The sequence below is a fragment of the Gymnodraco acuticeps genome, unplaced genomic scaffold (genome assembly GCF_902827175.1).
Source record: "Gymnodraco acuticeps unplaced genomic scaffold, fGymAcu1.1, whole genome shotgun sequence".
NCBI lineage: Eukaryota > Metazoa > Chordata > Actinopteri > Perciformes > Bathydraconidae > Gymnodraco > Gymnodraco acuticeps.
Window position 1 is genome coordinate 4,685,197 of NW_022990590.1, and position 21,683 is coordinate 4,706,879.

General features: G+C 42.3%; 1 protein-coding gene across 1 annotated transcript in view; it reads left to right on the top strand.

Moving 5' to 3' along the window:
• The window catches only part of LOC117554367 (neurexin-3b-like), a 361,509-nt gene that overhangs the window by 277,495 nt on the left and 62,331 nt on the right, over positions 1 to 21,683 (top strand). The window contains 1 exon segment of the mRNA XM_034228777.1: positions 7,335 to 7,516. Within this exon segment, the coding sequence (XP_034084668.1) occupies positions 7,335 to 7,516 (182 nt within the window).

A 21,683-nucleotide genomic window follows, 5' to 3' on the forward strand; every position in this document is an offset into this window, starting at 1 on the left:
AACAGGGACAAGTGTACTGACAGCGCAGCGTCATACTTCATTAATGAAAAGTAAACTAATATTAGACAAATATGAACTTTAAACATCTATGACTTAAACATATAATCCAGGATACAAGCCACTAGTTGCACCTGCAAGGAGAATACAGAACAACTGGTTAAAAAATAACTACCGAGTGTTTGAAAGCATAACAGGTTTATGATATCACTGACTAAGACACGAGTGGATCTGACTTTAATTACATTTGAGTTGAGTGTTTCGTCAACATAATGTGTTGCTTAAAATAATACTTCTGCATACAGTATGTGACAATGTAAGTGTTACACCACACGGCCAGATACGGCTCAGCTGACTCAGATAAGGAAATATATTGTGATATTATATGATTGATGTTCTGATTGATGATGTGATATCAGTGTGATATGAATGATAAGTGCGACACGTCGGCGTCTTCTCTGCATACGGCAGTTTAAACTGTATTTCCTTTATCCTGTAATATGACTTGATAGATTTAAACTCCGCACACTGAGCTCTGATTGGTCAGCAGGCCGTGCTTTAACTGAGTTAATCTCTTTTCTATAGACGCCGGAGGCGAGCAGCGTCAGGTAAAAAAAGTGATTTAGCCTTCCCCAACCTGAGCCTCACGCGCCGCCTATGTGTATAGGGTTTTAGCCATTTGCTCTGAACTTGCTGAGATAGGGGGAGAGGGGGGAGGGGATCTATCATCTGTCTCGTCCCTCACTCTATCCCAGAGGGGAGAGGCAACAGTTGGAAATATGAATTATGAAATGATAGGAGGTTGTAAAATGGAGATAAATCCCGATGATTACACAGCTCAGTATCTCACAATTTGATTCCTGTGTCAATGATTCTTTATTGTAGCTGTGTGAAGGACAGCAGGCCTAATAATTCCCCATGTATGAAGCATGGCAGGGGAAAGAATTGCTATGATAGAGTTATTTTGAAAGTGATTGAGGAGGCAATTACATTTTGCATCTCACTTTCAGGATTTTGTTTTTTAGATTTTTTCTTTTCAAGGCTCCTCTCTTCTCTCTTTTCCTCATTCTCCGATGGCAGAGAATTCGACCACATCAAACCGTGTTTGTCTTCTCCTTCCATCCCCTGGAGTGCCAGAGCTGCAGAAAGCCCAAGAGATAATAAGGAAAAAGACATAAAAGCACATAAACAACACACACCGAGGAGAAAGGAGTGTGTGTGTGCTTGGAGATGTGTGTGTTCAGACTATTAGATGTCTATGGAGATGTCTTTCTGTGTGTGTGTGTGTGTGTGTGTGGTGTGTTGTGTGTGTGTGTGTGTGTGTGTGTGTGTGTGTGTGTGTGTGTGTAGTGTGTGTGTGTGTGTGTGTGTGTGTGTGTGTGTGTGTGTGTGTGTGTGTGTGTGTGTGTGTGTGTGTGTGTGTGTGTGTGTGTGTGTGTGTGTGTGTGTGTGTGTTGTGTGTGTGTGTGTGTGTTTGTGTGTGTGTTTGTGTGTGTGTGTGTGTGTGTGTGCATACTTAGACAGAACATTTACCCTCTGCAGTTTGTGCCTCGTTCGGAAGCTGGCAGAGGCTCCTTCTTCTTTCTGGCTGCCCATACACTCATGCACATACAGGTGCACACATCCAACTTCTCTCACCCTCCACCTCCCTGCAGGCTGTGCAGTTGAACAGACTGTAACACTCTTTTACTCTAGGTCTCCGACCAGATGCCTCTAAACAGAGGGTTTTATCCCAGCATGGTGTGAAGCCTGAATACAACCAATTACCCAGTTACAACAGACATGCGCCGTGGCAGCTGCTCTGTTCTTTTCACTCTTTTATAGATAGCATTGTTGTGCGGTTTCAATGTGTGTGTGAAAGATGAGGGAGAAGAGTGTGCATACATGCCTGGAATGGGGTTTGCTCAGGTCCTAAAAATGCCTTTATAGTGTAAAAGTGTCAAATGTAAGCCTTAAATAGGATTTTGACAGCTCTAAGAATTTGATTGGATTATGATGTTATTGTTATTTTTATAAAGTTGTATGAATCTCAATCACTTTATGCGTTTCTTGGAAACAATTCCCCCCAAAAATGGCTTTCTTAGAGTGTTCGTATGAAAACAAATAATATAATCAGTCAAAAAAAAGCATTGAAGACAGAGGCAAGCTGTTTCCAAGCATGCGCCCAGATCGTTCATTTACTTTGAAAGTAATTCTGGAACGCAGATTTTCCTTTACATCCTTTGTACTTTTCGCCAGTTTTGGCATGAAATAGGTCTTCATTTGCATTCCTTATAGTCTTTTAAAGTCTTATAGTTACCCTTGTTGAAACCAGCAGAAACGTTGTTATAGTGTACGTAAAATCACCGCACATTGGGGGCTCCACAGGTAATCTTTTTTTACCCCACTACGATTATCTTCCCCCGCTGGTCAAGTCTATTGAAACTGGTGACCTAACATCATTTCAGCCTCTGTGCGAAAAAAGAGAAAAAACCCCCCTCTATCCTCTAGTTGGGTAATGTCACGTGGGGTGGGCCTGAAGGACAGCACATAGTTCTGTTCTGCAGACAGGTGTCCTGACCTTCTGTCTGCAGTCCCACGCCTCGGGGGACCTCTGCGAAATAGAGGCCAAGGCTCTGACCTAGTCTCTCATCTGTAGTTTGTCTCTAAACGGAGGCCCACAGCCAAGGCAATGAATCACAACAGTGGAGAGCACAAAGCCTTTATTTCAAAACTAACACCGTAGCTTTAAAGGTCCATATTGGAGTATTTCCTTGTATTTGTAACAAAGAGTGTTGTTTATATCTCTTTCACTCACAATCAATAGAGCACCCATATGTTTAGATTTCAAATGGCCTCCCTCCAATATCCACTAGCCATTGCAAGAATGTATTATTCAAATATGGAGATGAAAGTCCCCCTCTGATCCACCAAAAATAACATATTGTGGAGTAATCTGTTTGTAGATTTGATTCCTTTGATGATATTATCCCCCTGGGGTTGGCTTTACACCGGGGCAAAGTAGCTTTGAAGGCCATGTATGTTGAACGCTTCCTGTCTGCTGTTTAAGTTGGCAATCTCTGGGAGATTGCCAAGAATGACCACGAGAGCACATGAAAAGTCTGCACAAGAATACAAACCTTGAAGAGGATTTCAACATTACCATTAAAGTACATTAGTACTGCTTTAAGTATAACTTTTAACCTGTTTGGATTTGATTCGATAAAAATGTTAGCTGTTGTATCAAATTATTTGTTAAACCCAAGCAGATAATGGTAAACATTAAGCAAAAAAGCACAAAACCCATTAAAGGTGGGGTAGGTAATTTTGGAGAAACCAGCTCGAGTGCGCTAGAATTTGAAAATACACAGCCGGAAAAAATCTGCCACTTCCTTACAGAGCACCTCCTCCAACACACACGAACGCGCACATGACCAATGAGGGCACGAGATCAGTTTGTGCACAGATGGAAGGCTGACAGGCAGGTAGGCCATCCAGTTATTTTAGCCGGGCCGGCTAAAATGATTGGTCGTGCTTTTTACAGTACTACGGCTTCCACAGATGAACATTTTTTTAAGGATTTTTTGTCAAAGCACTTAAAGATATTCATTGCTATCGGGATGTTAAGATCATTCATTTCATTTCATTTCAAACCTTTATTTATCCAGGTGTATCCCATTGAGATCATTGATCTCTTTTTCAAGGGAGACCTGCTCAAGTAGGTTCCACATGAAACATAAAAACATAAACAGAACAACAAAAAGGACATCATACAGCATCATTACAGGGTTTACAATTTACAATAACTATCCACATGAGCAGGTACCAACAGCTTCCAATTGAGTAGCATCCAACCGAGCTTTAAAAACATTTAGTGGCACCAGATTGCTCAGTATTCCATGGAATATAACAAAAAGTGTATCTCGAGCCGGTTTCTCAAACTTACCTACCCCGCCTTTAAGTTGGAACACTGATATCCTCCTACATTATGGTTTGTTTTAGTAATGAAGCAAGTTATTTTCCAGACAATGAATGACATTCTTTTTTGCAGCCCCCTTGTGTTTTGTTTTTAATTACATGCGCATTTCAAAACGTTTTTGCTAATGTGAGATCATCTTACTAATGTAGAGTACATACATCTTCAAAACAGCTGAACTTGTTGGTTCATTTTATTTGAATGAAGAACAGGCTTTTTGCATTTATATTTATTTGTAATGCGCAAACCTTGAAAAGACTATTGTTTGTTGGCCGTTACTGGCCAGTAAGTACACCCAAGGAGGTGTAAGTGAAAGTATTTGAGAGTATGCATGCTAAAACATTCCATTGCTTATCCACTTTCATCCAATTATTTTCAACTTCCACTAAGAGTGGAAAATTCTCCCTCGCATGGAAAAGCCCTTTTGTCTCTTAAATGAACGTACTCAAATGGAACTCTTGACCATGAGAGTTAAGCCTTGCTAACCATCCATTCACTTGTTTTTCTCCGTTCACATCAGATGAGTATCGGCAATGATGCCACACTTTGTTTCACACAATGAGAGAGTTAATTGATATGCAGTGGACTTCCTCGCTGTGTGAAAATACAGGATGTGCAGTCTGGGCCTAGCAGGTTTTCATGGATACTTGCAACATTTCGGCGTTCTTGGGTTCTCTCTCTTCTCTGTACTCTGTAATAATCACCCACTTGTGTGATCTATGCGAGAAGGCAGCGAGTGTTTGAGTCTGCACACGTGTTTGCACACTTATATACTTCACAATGTGCCTCCGTCAGCCCATCGGTGTGTGTGTGTGCGTCTGCCGATGTGCGTGTGGCCGTCTGTGTGCGGTTCATGCTGAACATTGTCTTCTTGAAACACTGAGCAAATTTCTTCAACGTGATAATTGGCTCCCCGGGGTGCTTGTATCTTTGCTGCTCATCATCGTCATCCCCTCCAGAAAAAAAGAGAGTGTGTGTTAGATGAGATAGGCGAAGTTTGCTCGTTTGCCGAGGAAGCTGATCCCAAGTCTGCCTGAACTCTTTTGGCAAGAAGAAACTTTGAGGCAATGAGACAGCAGGGCTAGATCCGGTGCAACCTGGCTGCAGGCTGCTCTCTCAGCGCCTTGCTTTCCATGGAAGAAATTAGCTATTTGAGGCAGGTGATACATGACGCAAACATCAGCTGCAATGTCATTAGGCGCATTCACACCGCAGTACTTTTCCCACAAAGATTCATGAGAACTTAGTTCATGAGAACTCTTTAGTTCTCATGAACTAAGTACAGATCGCGTTCACACGGGGAGGATTAGGCAAATGAAGCCGCTGACGTCACTTCTTCTTCTTCTGCTTTGGGTTTACTGGCAGGCCGCAAACCACTTCACGGCGTATACTGCCGCCCAAAGTCCTCGGCCGGAAGTCCCCGGAGTTGGGGACTGGCTTCAGTGGAAGCTGCTGGGAGTCCCAGCAGCTTCCACTGAAGCCTTCCGAGTAAATCGCCAGAACGCCGACACCTCCTCATCTCCACCGCTCCCATGTTTTATTTTGTGTTGCCATAAATTAGTCTCTCTGCGTTTCTGCGCTGGGCTAATGCTAATAATGCTAATGCGAGGATAATAAAATGGCGGCTTCACAAAACTTTTTGGGAGTTTTACGGGGCGTGGTTTGCAATCCGCCCAGCCAATCAGACATAGGAACCTTTTTCTCCCACGAAAGTCCCTGCTCTCTAGCAGGGACGGAAAAGGGGGTGAAAAGGTTCTCATGAACTAATTTTAGTTCCGGCTCTTTTTGGTGTGAACGCGACATTTCAGAACTATATCGGAACTAAAGTGGGAAAAGTACTGCGGTGTGAACGCGCCTATTGAGAGCAATGAAGGGATTTTATTGTTCCTCTCCGAGAAAAAAAAGGAATTCTCAAAGGGGAGGCGTCTGTGGTAAACCAGCCATGTAGGGTTATTAGTTACAAGAAGCCAGGCAGTTGTTCGAGGCTCGGGATGCTTCACTTATTCAGGTATTCATCCCGTAACATAGACGACCTTAGTTGGTGGATTGCATTTGCTGGCACCTGCGGTGTGTAAAATGCAGACCTGTTTGTGTGCCCGGAGGCAAATAAAGACACTCTTCTGGTCGATAGACTCCCTCCCTCCCTTCTCTCTCCTTCTCATCCATATGTTCCTTCGGTCTCCAGGGTATTATGGACCACAGAGCAGATTGTTGGCTGCTATGTAGGGGGAAACAGTGAGACAGCTGGGCACCCATCACAAGGCCAAACAGATGTTCAGGTGACTTAGAGAGGAAGTGAATGAAAAAATAGGAACGACAGGGAGGGGAGACAGAGGGAGAGAGGCGATGTGGAAGAAAAGATTGCAGATGCATGGTGTAGAAAAATGAATTCATACGTTGACTTCATTAGGAACCCTCGTCAGCTTCTGAGGTGGGCCAAATGCTTTCCAGTACCTCTAGGCCACAGGAGTCTGTCTCCTCTCCCATATTGATTCACCAACCAGTCTTTCTGCTGTGGGTCTACTGCCTTTGATCTCTTGATTATCGTTGCCTAAATGTGGACAAGATGGCTAAGCTGCTCAAGGATTCAGCGCTTTAATTCTGATGCTCCTTGGGGAACATTCAGAAGTTGGAATTGAATCCCGCCCTGCAACCAAAGAATGAAACATTTCCCTTTTTTATCTCCGTCCATGTGATGATAGAGAGAACAAGGACAACTTTCGCAGACTTTCGCAGTATTTTCCGTGTCTCAGGGCCAAGCTTTTTCCAATCAGAGCCTATAATATGATGCAAATCTGCACAGTGACTGTCACAACAAAAATCTTTATTCTATTGAGTTTCTCTTGGCTGTGGACCTTTTTTTTCTAAACTGCATTTGTCAAATAAGCTCGACGAAGGTCTTCGATTTTTTTCCTTTCCCACCCCTTCTCTTCTTTCTTCTGCCAGCCTTTGTTCTTTGGTTGCAGGTCTCATATATAATACATGAGGATTGGGAGACTTATCCAGTTCTGGCCATACTGGCTGTTATTCCCTGGGAAGGGGCTATATTTAAGAGCTGGATAGGTCATAGATGGCGCCAGGGGAACTGCTGACTTCAACCCAAAAGGTGGTGGTGCCTGAATACCATTAGAAAACTAAAATAGAACTGACACAATTGCATTGGAGCAGTGGCAAACTAGCTGTAAAGGAATTACAGCGGATGTAATGGAGGTTTGGATCTATTTTGTCAGACAAGGGCCTTGTAGGCGACAACACTCTGCTCCCTTGTTGCTTTTTACAGAACGTGTGTACTTCCCTGTATTGGATTTTAGCCTGGTATCTGTATCTCTTTTCCCTAGAATAAATTAAATTCCTGACCTTTTTTTATTCTTGTGTTATACAGCTGGCACCACCTATATCTTCGGTAAAGGAGGGGGTCTGATCACATACACTTGGCCCAACAATGAGAGGCCAAGCACGCGGACGGACCGACTGGCGGTGGGCTTCAGCACGACCATCAAAGACGGAATCGTCGTCCGCATCGACAGCGCCCCACGTCTGGGTGACTACATCATGCTCCACATCGTAAGTACATCTTTTTTTATTATGTTTGAGTTTCTGGAAACATTTACACATACTTTGAGCACAGTCACAACTACCGTACCGACACAAATACTTTCAAATGACTAGGGTTCGCTATTGTAGATTCCATATTACAGAAGGGACTACTCTGAACTAAACTAGTTGCCATATTTTAATACATTCCTCTAGATTGTCATGTGAAGCTCAACTAGTTGAGCTTTCCACAGGGAGTGTTCTCCATATACCAATTGACAGTTTACAGCAGGGTTTACAAAAGACCTTTGACTGTTAATATTTCCGAATTCCGGCCATATAGAAAACCTAACGGACAAGTGTATATAAGAGCTTACGTTTCAGCCATTTGTTTTTCAAAGTGTTTGCACATTTCCCCGAAAAAAAGTTGGACCAATTTCTTGATCTCTTACCACTCTACTTAGGTGATTTATTCAATTAGATTCAGGCCAAACATATGGCTCAAACTAATTATCAACAGTTTTATATGCATTTTATCTCCTATAAATTACAATGAATGATCCAGAAGCACTCAAACTTTCCAGCATTCAATCATTCCTCAAGGTTTATGTATTGCAGTATTCTGGCCAGACTCAGCCCATAATGCTCAAACTGAATTATACAAACGGTGCAGATCTATAATAGAAAAGACATTTTTTTTGATAACTTACTCCCCCTGCTATAAGCCTCTGCTCACCATCCTCTCCTAGAAAAAAACCCTTCTTCTTCACCACATTCGAACTGACTCCCAGCATGAATAATGAATGCGGCTCTCCATACATATGCAGCGTGTTCCCACATGTTGGAGAAACATGAAAACTGGGGGGGGGGGGAGACTTCGAGTTGGAATTCTTGGCCAGTCGACCGTGTATCCGTGCAGCATCTTAATAATCTCACTCGGCGACCTTGTGTTTGACTTGTTTACATAAGCATTAAGTATTTAAATAATCATCAACAGTAGCTACAGTAGATGAATGCAGAGCGGGCAAATCAGTGCCGTTGGGGGGGGATGAAGAGGCAGCGGTGGCTGGGGGCGGTACGGGGGGGTGGGTTAAGAGTTGCTGCTGACGCCATGTGAAAAAAAAGATGTGATGATGAGGAGGAGCTACAGTTGCTAAAGCAGATTGAAAGTACTTTTCTTGTTAAAGAGCTCCCCTCATCTCCTGAGTGTTGGCCATGTGGTGCAGAAAGCAGCCATCTGCTCTGCAAAGATGAGGGCCAACAACAAGCAGTTTGGAGCTGCCTTTACACTATAGAGAGATGAAGTGAGTGTGTGTGTGTGCATAGGTGATAGAGGGTGTTGGATAGAAAATGATGAAGATGTAGCAATGTGGGAAACGCCCCTCTGCGTCTCAGACCGAGTGAGTAATTGCAGGAACTCCTAAAGGAAGGAAAAAGTATTTTTAATTCAAGCTTTTTTTAAGATATCCCACACAGCTAGCCAAGCAGGGTATATTTTATAATTTGGCTGCGAGTCGTATGAATGTCTTCATTCCTCCGGTCTCATGGCGTTAAGGAAATTATTATTAGTAAAAAGCAACTGGAGTTTTTGCCAACTCATTCAGAGTAACAGCATGTTCTGAACACAGTGAGGTTTTTTTTGGTTAACATAGCACTGCTAATATTTCAAATGATTTATTGGGAGCCAAGGGTGTACAAACAAAGTGAGTTTCATTTATTATTAACAGTTATTGTACCCTTAAACTGTAGAATAGTTGGCACAAATCAGGAAGCTCTGAGGCTCCCTTTTTCCCACAATTACCCCACTATCAAACAGGAACCAAATGAGGAAAATGTGACTGTTTTTGCCACAGGTGAACGTTAAATATTTATTAGACCTTGAGTGAATATTTAGCCGTGAGACTGTTGGATTTGGTTGCATCTCAAGGAAAATAAACCACTGCTTGACCTCACTTCCCATGTTTTTTATTATCATTTTCCTCGTGTGAGAATACGCCTCTCCAGTTCTGTGGACGTGGGTATATTGGATCTCTTGAAAGTTTATTGGTATTGTATTCGCAGATAAAACAACTTTGTAGTGTGTACAACTTTCTAGAGTGTTATAAAATGAGCAGATGTCCCAGGCGTCGCTGAAATGTCATCAGATAATAACTCCTAACGACAGGCGTCAGGTCTTCGCTGTCAGGGTTTTGTGTTTCGTAATGAATCTGGGAGAAAAGGTTAAATCCATTCTGGATATATGTCTGCCCAAAGGTCTCATCAGGCTCAGGGCCATTACCTTAGCCTTTGTAATTATTAGGTTACTACTTGAACATTTCCACATTAAAGTCTAGATATAGGAAAACTATAGTATTTTGATAGTTGAGTAAATGGCCTCTTAGAGACAACACAAAGGAAGCGGTATACTCATTTTTAAGTTGCATTCTGGCCTTTTTTATAACATTTCAAAGGGAGATTATGAATGTCTTTCACTGACCTTGACTTAGTCTTAAGTATCTCATGCTTACAGTGTATTCTGACAGATAAAAAAAGACCGTAGAAAGCATTTTCTTAAACACGAAGCAACACATTAAGAGGCAATACCTAATCACTGCCTCCCTTCTTATTCTGCCTCTCTTTTTTTGTGTTGTTTTCTTCATTATCTTCTTTCCCTCCTCTCCGTGATTAGCTCACGGCTTGTTTGGCAATCATGAATTAAAATGCTGATTGTAGTGTTTACATTTTAACTGCAAAAGAACAACTGCGTGCTTGGTTGGAAATCCGAGGGGTAATTTGGGGTAATTTGCGGAGGTGAGCGCGACATTCTGCTGCTATTTTATCTCGGAGCTCATTGCGTTTCTCCTCAGTTTTAATGTGGAGCGTACAAAGAAAGGACGGGGACATTGCTTGTGTTTCATGTTGCCTATAGTGAAAGAAAATCTGAATGTAATGCTAAAATAACAACCTAAAGCTGCGTGGAGAACACATATCAAAGATGTTTGTATCACAGGTGACTTGAAGATAAATTAAAAGGGGTTGTTGCAATAGAACAGTGATTAGTGTGTGTGTGTGTGTGTGCGTGTGTGTGTGTGTGTGTGTGTGTGTGTGGTGTGTGTGTGTGTGTGTGTGTGTGTGTGTGTGTGTGTGTGTGTGTGTGTGTGTGTGTGTGTGTGTGTGTGTGTGTGTGTGTGTGTGTGTGTGTGTGTGTGTGTGTGTGTGTGTGTGTGTGTGTGTGTGTGTGTGTGTGTGTGTGTGTGTGTGTGTGTGTGTGTGTGTGTGTGTGTGTTTGTAGGGGGGTATTTTCATTTGAAAGTGTGTGTATGTGTGTAAGCTTGAATCCATGACAGAAAGACTCTTAAGCTGTGGGCTAGATGTGCCGGTGGTGACTCACAGACTCTCTCACTAGGGACTGCAGATGACTGCAGGTGAAGATTACCCAAGACACACACAAACACACACTTACACATAGAGAGAAATCCTTAAGAATCTCATCTCGACAGCATCATGAAAAACTTTTTTTAAGAAACTAACGATAGTGAATTTTATCAAAGAGGCTCTTTTAGGAATGTTGGGGTTTGACATCAGTATGTTATACTCTACTTCTATTGGCTAGCACTCCAACACTGGTACGTGATAGGCTAAGGGTTGCAACATCTCTAAGCAGATAACCAATCACAACACAGCTGGCCAGCTAACCCTCCTATGAGAAACAGTTGAAAACAAAAGCACTTTTCCATGAAAGCCTATAGGCGCATTCACACTGCGGTACTTTTCCCACAAAGGTTCATGTGAACTTAGTTCATGTGAACTCTTTAGTTCGCATGAACTAAGTACAGATCGCGTTCACACTGGAAAAAGTCCCTGGGGGTGGATTAGGCAAATGAAGTCGCTGACGTCACTTCTTCTTCTTCTGCTTTGGGCTTACTGGCAGGCCGCAAACCACTTCACGGCGTATACTGTCGCCCAAAGTCCCCGGCCGGAAGTCCCCGGAGTTAGGGACTGGCTTCAGTAGAAGCTGCTGGGACTCCCAGCAGCTTCTACTGAAGCCTTCCGAGTAAATCGCCAGAACGCCGACACCTCCTCATCTCCACCGCTCCCATGTTTTATTTTATGTTGCCATAAGTTAGTCTCTCTGCGTTTCTGCGCTGGGCTAATGCTAATAATGCTAATGCGAGGATAATAAAATGGCGGCTTCACAAAACTTTTTGGGAGTTTTACGGGTCGTGGTTTGCAATCCGCCCAGCCAATCAGAAATATAGCTCTTTTCTCACAAGAGAGCCGTACGAAAGTCCCTGCTCTCTAGCAGGGACTTTCGTGGGGGTAAAAAGGTTCACATGAACTAATTTTAGTACCGGCTCTTTTTGGTGTGAACGCGATAAAAGAGTTCACATGAACTAAGTTCACATGAACCTTTGTGGGAAAAGTACCGCAGTGTGAATGCGCCTAATGTAAACATGTCCCAGTAGAGGCAGAAAATAACAATATTGTCCAGAAAAGGAGCATAATATGTTCTCTTTAAGGTTGATTTGTCATGACTGACACAGTGTTTTCAGGAGAAACAGATCAGACCCTGCAATTTCTTTAAAGACACAACCGTGTGACTTGTGTATCATCCATTTTATCCACCAGTGTGTTGGAAAATCCAAAGTCCCGGTTTATGTTTGATTACATGAAACAACACTAGGTGCCTCCGCCTCCAGAAAGACCCTATCTTCTCTCTCTGACATTGTTTGAACACTTCAGTAGAGTGGTAACGTTTGCAGTAACCCCAGACAAACTCACTCCTGTGAAAGACGTCGTCGGTGACAAGTTGCAAGTGAGGCAGAGCTGAAAGTGCGAATGCTCCGTCAGGTTTCACGTCTGGCAGCTCTTTTGGTTTTTAATTAAGGGAGAAACAGGGAGACACCTGACAAAATATAAAACTCTGCAAGTATTGCGACACATTCTGTCGCAGGTCAATTCAATGTATGATGCAATTAAAAATGGAAGAAGTCAGATTATTACTTTAAAATTCAAATACTGCAGTTAAAAATGTATAAGAAGTAAAAGCCCTGCATGTAAACTATTAGACAGTATAATTAACAAAATGTATAGACTAAAGTATGAAAAGTAATACAACTCCTTATGCAGAATGGCTCCTTTCAAAGTACTATATTAGTATCATATTATTCAATTTGTTTCAAAGTACTTTATTTAGGAATACATTTGAGGGTACTTACTTACCATTTTCTGCTACTTTATACCCCTACGTATATTCCATTATACTGTAGATACTTTGTTAACTACCGATTAGTAGTATAGTACTGACTACCATGTGCCCTTCAAATGTAACAATCATTTTTATTTGTGTTAAGGAAGTTGGAAATTGGACTTTTACTATTAACAGAATATTTTAGCTACTTCTCTCAAGAAAAATCTTACTTATTCCAACACTGAAAGTCATTCTAATGAAAACGCAGCTTGCTAGTTTATGAATAACATGACATTTAAGCTCTTCGAAACAGAGCTGCTTTTGTTTGAACTCTACCCTTTTCCTCGTTGTAGTGTCTTGTTTATTACTCGGTTGCTTTGAACATTTCAAGTTGAACAGAGATTATTCAAATGAAGTTCTCTTAGAAAGGTGTTAAAGTGCTTTAAATTTCCCTCTGAAAATCCCATCAGCAGTCAAAATGTTATAGTTGTGTTTAAGATCCAAATAAAAGCCCTTTTCTTGGTGATAATAGCCTTCATAAAACTTCCCCCAAAGGGTGCTCCAGATACCCTCTCCTGCTAACACACGTATCCACACTTCTGTCTCCATCCCCTGGAGATCGGATTGACAACCAATCAGGCTCTTATTTTGTAATGGAGCGATGGCACACAGAATCCCATTACCCACTTGAGTTTCCCCCTCATGCTAATTCACCGGCAGGGAGAAGAAAAAAAAGGTGCGGCTCCTGGATAATTGAAAAGCCGAGTGCAGACACTCAGACACAAGATGAGATGAATGGATGGTTCTAGCTGCATTGCACAGACTATCTATTTTTTTCCATCACTTCTACATACGTTACATGCATACAAAATCTAAAGCATGTATATTTGAATGTATTAATGGCGATGCATAATTCATCTAGTTCTTCACTCAATGCTGTCTGGTCCCATCCATCCATCAGCTTGTTCTCTGTCTGAATGTGTTTATGTTGAACGTTGTCTTGTTTCTACATCTCCCTCCCTCCCTCCCTTTCTTCTCCCTCTCCCTCCGACAGACTTAATATAAGATGTTTGATGTGTACCTGTGTGCATCAGCGCGTATATGGCCCACAATGTATTGCCTCTATCGAGTTACCCTACCTCGGCAGGGAAAGATAGATATTATCGCGGTTATGGCTCATGGCCTCTGATAACATTACAGCTTCTTATTTGAGTTTGTATTTCCTTACCTCCCGACTCTGATTCCCCCCACGGAAATAAAGGGCTGGGATAAAATACACCTCGCAGCTGTATTCACAACTAGTTGCATGCAGTACACGCAGTCAGCATTATTGTGACTTTGTTGATAAATAAGAATTTCTCTGAAGCCGAACGGCACAGTCATTTTCATCCCTACGGCTTTATTATTCCAATCTTCCAGGTGATAAAACAGACTTTATTATTCCACTATATGGCGGTAATTCAAACTAATAGCTACTTTGTAATTATCATGCCAACAGTATGATTGACAGCGGCACAGGTTTCTTCTTATGAGGTCAATATATAATACCAGACTATATAACCTTTTCTGGAGGTGACTCAGTTGACATAATGACTTTTCACAGCTAGCTGAGCTTAACCAGCATACTAGCAGCCAGATGGTGAGTCAATGTGTGTGTGGGGGGGGGGTTAACCTTTACATGCTACAGTAAGACACTTATATGAAAGCTGTGAAACATAACATAGTGTTTATATTATGGGATGTTAACGTTGTGAAAGTGGTTCAAGAATCAGAACAATTATATCTGAAGGACCAGACAGAATTGGCTAAGCTGTTTTTTTTATAAAATTCTGTACAAGTGAATGCAAACCTATTTCTTTATTTGTTTTTTCTGCTAATCTTAAGGTCGTTGCAAATTTGGGAATATAATACAAATGTAATGGATTTTTCTTTGGCCCATGTTGTACCCTTCAACCAAGTTTTGTGAAAATGTAAACTGTGGTTTCCTGTAATCCTACAGCCAAAAAAAAACATAGCCTCAGATGCGCAGGTAACTAAATGATCTTGTAATCAGTGTAAGTCAAATATTTGTGTAGTCATTGCCGGATTAATCTGTGAGGGGTTTGCTGTTTTGATATCCCATTATTATTAGATTTTTACTAGGGGTGCACCGAATGGGAAATTCTTGGCCGAAAACCGATACCGAAAATAGGAAACAGTTGGCCGAATGCCGAAAGGCCGAAAATGATTAATAGAAATATATATATATATAATGTATACATTTTTTACCAATGTTGTTCAGCTACCTGATTATGGAAATAGACATGATTATGGCAAAACTTAACTTAAATAATAATCACTATTATGGGTTCATAAAACATTTATTCAGCACTTTTGAATGCATACAGTACATTTATATATGTCATGTATTATTGCTAATACAAAAAAAAGCCGAAAGGGCCTTTTTAACCATTTTCGGCCGATAATTTTCGGTGGCCGAATATTCGGTGCATCCCTAATTTTTACTTTACTACATTTATTTGACAGCTTCAGTTCATTCTGTTTTTTACACACAGACCCTATTAAAAACGTTTAAATTAGGATGTTTTATGCGGCAAAACATAAAATACACTTAAAACAATGAGTGCGTTGACGGAACATTAACTGACAGCCAATTTGCTATTTACCAGCATTTCAAATATTAAGATGTCCGCTCCATTCTCATAGTATCTTAAATAATTGTACTTTAGTACCATTTTCACTGCAGTATTTTACTTGTCATTAAGTGTTTGAACAATCTATTTATTTTTTATTTTACTTAAATAAAAATGTAATTCCACCACTGCAGCAGAGTATATTATGTACATCCTCCGAACCAAACAGTACTCGTGTTTTACTATCACAATACATATTCAATTACCTTAACTCTAGGTTTCAATACCCAGTAGCAATCAAATTTAAATCTGTAGCCCACTCACAATAAGCCTTTTTTTACACATGTCATGTCTCGGTAGGAATATCAGAGGTGCATATAATAACAATTAACAAGGCTATATTAAATGTGGGCCACATTTTAAGGGTCGTAGTATTCTGCATGCTGGCTCACTGTCACACTGTCATGGCTTACTGTGACACTTACACAGAGCCATCATTAATTGTATTAGTAACACCTGTCCTCTCACACTAAGACACGCCAAGGTGTCTTTTTTTAAAGAATATTTTTTTGGCCACCAGTGCCTCAATTATAGAGGCAGATTTGAAAGCGGGAGACAGAAGGGATGACACGGGTAAATAGTCCTGAGGTCAGAATCAAAGAGAACAAAATATAAAATTCAATGGAACCATATTTTTGTAAGCTAAAATTAATTGAACTGGTTATTATAAACACATCTGACCAATACACCAATGTGCTTAATAGTGTTATTATTGGCAGTGATGCCAATCAGGCCTATCTGATTGGCCCATCCCAGATACTATAATCGGATATGGCTACCTAACCCCAATTATGTTGTGTGTCAGTTAGTAAGAGAATTTCAATATCCCTATTTTTTCAAGGAGCGTGCACCTGTGTCAACACAGAACAAACAATAATAATAATACAGTAGCAAAAGTATTTTAGGTAGATTCTGACACAGTGCCCCTCAAAAAGTTATGGCCACAGGATCAAATTATGCAGCATCCTCAACCAATTGGCAAGTATTTAATAACTAGAACAAATGGACATGCACTGAACCGGGGGCTTGAATGGTCTCATGGAGTTTGAGACCTAGGGCAGTTGTCTGATTTGCCTGGTTGTATTTTAGACGTGTGTGAAATACATAATGCATATTATTAGTCAAATCTCTGTTCTCACAAAACAAGTGACATCACACTTTGTAGCCGAAGGGTAATTGTTGGGGAATAATTTTCCCTGCATGTCCTCCTTCGCCCTCTGACGCAGCTGACCTTGAGCAGCCATTATCTCCCATAAGGAGGGGCTGCCCTAGCATATTGTTGATGTTGCCAGTTTATGACCGGGCAACTCTCTGTCAGAGATAGTTATTGTTGTGGGACACCTGGAACACATCCTTCTCGGGGTGTAGATGACCCCGAGCCATAAGCGACAACAAATGTGATTCAGTGTCCTCAGCTGTTTAGTCTATCTATTGAAGAATGTTGATTATTACACTCTGAACTAGTTAAAACCTTGAGCTATAGGAGGGTTCTTCAGAATTGATTGTGGCATCTCAACCGTGTGGTCAACTCGTGGCCCGTGACATGTCGTGTGAATTCTCCGGCCGAAGCTCCAAATAAACCGTCAGTGTTTGCCATCAAAGCTCCAGCTCTCCTCGTGTCTCTCTGAGTCCTGACTTCAGAAGTTTCCCCCACAGTAATGAACGTGACAGGTAATAATAAGCATGTTACTTTGTTAAAGTATTGTCACTGATGTTCGTGAGGTAACACGGAATAATCAGAAGGGAGTTTTCTGCCTGTGATGATTAATAATTAACAACTTCGACAAGCACCTACGCCTTAGCTGAAAACACAGAAAAATATCCGCTGACACACTTAAATGCCCATTACACAGAAATCCTCTTTGTGTCTTGTATTGTCTCAATTAGCGCTTGCATGGATACACAGAAACATATGTACCGCAAGCGCTCACGCTCTTTACTTTTCCCTCCATTGTTGTACACACCAGCCCACACTCACTTTTTTTCTCTCTCCAGTATGGCCATATAACATGTATGAACACACATATAAAACACGCACACACTTCCACAGGCTCCTTCAACAAATGCTCACACCCCGGCACACTGACACTGACACTACAAACCTGATACCAGGGCTCCTCAGGGATGTCCGCCTGTCAGTCATCCCTGTCAACAAAATACACTTTGGGGGAGGGGCGGGGGGATGCAGTTTATTCAGCAGACCCTCTGACACACACACATTTCGACAGAGCAACAGGAAGTAATAACGGCTCGGCAGTGTACCCATGTGGTCCTTGGCCTTAGCCCCAGCCTCTGCAATGTATATTTCATGGATTAAGATGAAAAATTCAATGAGGTACAACAAACAGTGCGCCTGCCTCTCTACTTTGCTCTCTGACAGCCCCCCCCCTGGGGGATGCTGGTGTTTTCACAGCTTCATGGTAGGACATGAATCCCATTCTAACAGTGATGAAGAGACAAAAGGGGGAGATGAAAGACACAGACACTGGAGCATCGTGTACATCCAAAAGTAGAACAAATACAGGAGGCGGAATCGAAAAGAAGGGGGGGAGAAAAAAGAATTGGAAGAGGTGGGAGGAAAAGAGTTGAGTGGGAGAAAGGGAGATGTGGATATTTTAGAATTCAGAGCAGGATCAGAGACAAACTTGGCTCAGATAGGTCTCAGTACATAGGCTGTGAATTCAAAATGATGTGTTGCCTTTCTGTTTCACTCTGATGCCACCCCCCCTCCCAATTCTCCAGCTACCAGCTTCCCCCCCTGCTTATCTCTCACTCCTTCTTATCTCCCTCTCTGCTACACTACCTCAGCACTATTGTTTTCATACTAACTGCTGGATTGGGCGCAGATCGGTCAGTCAGTTTGATTTTCAGCTGCAGTGCGAAAAAACATTTTGTACAAAAGCTTTTGATGGAGGCCAAGGTTATACTCGGACAGAATGTGGCCATTTTAGTGGCAGCCATTTTAAATTTGGGACTGTCACTGTACATTGTATCGCCATCAGACACTGAGGACAGTAGTCCTAATCAGTGCTGGGCAAATTGGAAAAATGTAATAAATTAAAACATGTATTATCCCATATTAGATTTTGACTATAATGACTAACTACTCAACAGCAGAAATAATTAATTAGGCCTAAATTACTGTTACTTTCAAAGCTACAACACACAACTGGTGCAGCGTCTGTACTCAACACATGTAGTATCAGCAAATAACACATTTTATGGATATCTGATACTGATCTACTTATTCTAGATGTAAGTTTACCAGGGGGTTAGCTAGCTAGATTGTGATACTCCTGAATTACTGGAAAGCTAATATAGAGAAGCAATTCATCTATTCTAACCAAAATGGTTTGGAAAAATGCCATTATAGGATAGTATTTGGGATATTGTGGTATGGAAGTAATCTATTCTAGAGGAACAAACTGGAGAAAGTCCATGGCAGCTGTTGTTTCAGATGCTTACAAATGAATTACAGTATAGTTTAAGGCAGCGGTTTTCAAAGTGTGAGGCGCGTCTCCCCGGGGGGGCACCAGAGAGCTTCAGGGGAGGCGCGGCGTGAGAAAAAAATTATGAGAAACAGTGAAATCTAGCTAGCTAACTTTATGCGAGCGCCAACATGGATCGATTTTTAGTGAAGTTAACTGAAGTGAGAGAGGAGACAGCGTCTGGCAGAAAACGGAGGAAGTATGACCACGATTATTTGAAGCTAGGATTTTCATGGACCGGTCCTGGCAGGGGCGGACTGGCCATCTGTGTGTTCTGGAGAATCACAGAACGGCAGCGGGCCGTTGACGGGCCGTTGATGGCCGGCTCGGTTCGCTGACGGCCGGAACCACCCTTTATTTTTATTTGAGTAAGTATCGGTCAAGGCTGCAGCCCAGCGTTTCCGCCAGGGGGGCGTCTTGCCGTCATTTGACGCCCTTATTCAGCTCGGGACGCCCTGAACTCGAGCCAAGGACGTCCAAAAATATTAATAATTCGAGAGAAGATCGAGAGTTTTTATCGCTTGAAATAACGAAAAGGACAAGGACATCCCTCTGTTGGAGGGGCAAAGGAGTCTGGTGGGATTCTTTTCGGAGTATTGAAGATCGTTTCCCCGACATCGGCGGTGCCTGCTACAGGACAACACGGAACGGGCGCGATTTGGACGGGTGCTAGTGGAGCACGTGCGTGAGCTGCGAGCACCAGAGCCTCGCAGCGGCGAAACTGAGGCTCCGTGGTAAACTGTGGTAACATGAAGAGCCGTTTGGGAGCCGAAAGAGCCGGCACTTTATAGAGAGCCGAGCCAAATGATCCGACTCACCAACGTAAAAAGACAGTATCTATAAGGGACGGCACTCGGGGTGGACGCCCTCTCAGCCCTGGTCTGGCGGAAACACTGCTGCAGCCAGAGAATGATCTGTGTTTATTCCTGTCTACATTGCATCATCCGCCTGTGCGCATCAAATATGCAGACTCATTGTTCCCACTAAAGTAGGGGTGAGTGTAATAAGGAGAAAAAAAGTTCTGTGATATCGTTTTGTCGCCCATGTCGAACCCGACGAATTTCGAGTCGTCCGGATAAAGTCCCTAGAAGGAGTTCGTTAAAGTGCGGATGGCGAAAAACGCGATAAATTGCGACGCCAAATTAAAAAATGCCACTTGCTGTACGTTATTTTATACCCCTCCAAGAGGCTTTTTGGTTAGTCTCCGCACCCTAGATATACGTAGCGCTTTTCGTTAGTTTACGTGAATAAAGTTTGGGGAGTTTACGTTAAAAACGGAAGTGGGCGTGGCCTACGAAATGTTTGACCTAAAGTTCCGGAACCAATTAAACATCGCAATGTTCACCACTTCTGACGTGCGTGCACAATTTGGTGAGTATTCACATATGTTGCGGGGGTCAAAAGTGCGCACAATGTTCTAAAATAATAATCAGAATAATAATAATAATCGGACCGATATCAATAATGTGCGAGGCTAGTTATCTGCCGTCATGATTTCCGAACCTTTTCTGTGCTTTTGCCGGGCGTTTTCCCTGTTTTGAGTGAGTTTCGCAGGTTTATCGCTCGCTGTGCGAGCGATTGCAATAGGGTCTTCGCCGACCTCTGGTCTCAGACCCTAATAATAATTGAGAGGGGGGGCGCGGCTGTTCTTATGTTCTCTGAGGGGAGGCTTACCTTCCCACACTTTGAAAACCCCTGGTTTAAGGGAATATCTTGATGAAAAAATGTGAAAAGACGCGTTAATAACGCGTTAACGCAAAAAAAAATTAACGCCACTAATTAATTTAACGCGATTAACGCATGTGTATTTTTTGTCCTCAGCCGCCCCGTAGTTTCAGAGCGCATCGAGTTTAAAATACCATCTACAAGGTGATGCTGACAGCCCCGCTCCTGCCGCCCGCTTGCGGGAGACCACACTTCCACGCTCACCGGCAGGCACCGACTGGCCATCGGGAGGACCGGGAGGGTGTGTGTGTGGCGCGAGCAAGAGAGAGAGAGAACGGGCACACCTTACGTGTATTGTTGTTGTTAGCATCTGGTGCTAGCTAGCTGCGACGGATATAAGGAGCTGTTTCAATGAAAACAGAGGAGCGACATTTCGCCGACAACTGCGCCGAGCGCTTGACTTTATGCAGGTAGCCAGTGGGACATTGTACGAAAAGTCAGCACACTCAGCACGGATAGTGCGCGCAACATGATTGCAGCGTCCAGTGGGAGTAAGTCATGAGCAAGTCTCAAGTCTTGACCTACAAGTATCAAGCAAGTCCCAATACCCCTCCTCGACTCCTCCTTTCCCTCACTCGAGTCCCTTCCTTGCGTCTTAGCTCCGCCTCCGTAAGATGCGAGCGAGAGACACGAGGAGGAGACGCGAGGACAGAGGAGTCCTCAGGTATTAATTGGGATGTCCTTTTAAACGACGTCTGTTCATGATGACATGTGCACAGCTGTATCCCCTCTCATCGGGCTTAACTGAATAACTCCTTAGAACCGGCCCATTTGTTGTTAAATATTTATTTAAATGAATGAATCTTTCTCTTGTTAGTCAAGGAATTCAATGTATGATGGTTGGTCCTGCTTTTGTGTTCTGTTTTGGTGTAAAATGTAGCCTACATTTAAATACAAATATAATGATAGTAATGTGAAAGCCTTTACTCTGAAAATGTGTGTCCACAAACCCACATTCAGGACTGTGCATTTTAAATCATTTAACTCCTGAATATCTTAACACAAAACAATACAAATAATAGTTATTTACCAAGATCTAGCCATTTATGAAATAGCTTTCTTAATAGCTATGTTTTAGTGACGTTCAAGATAATTAAACATGACTTAAATTGTTAGTATAA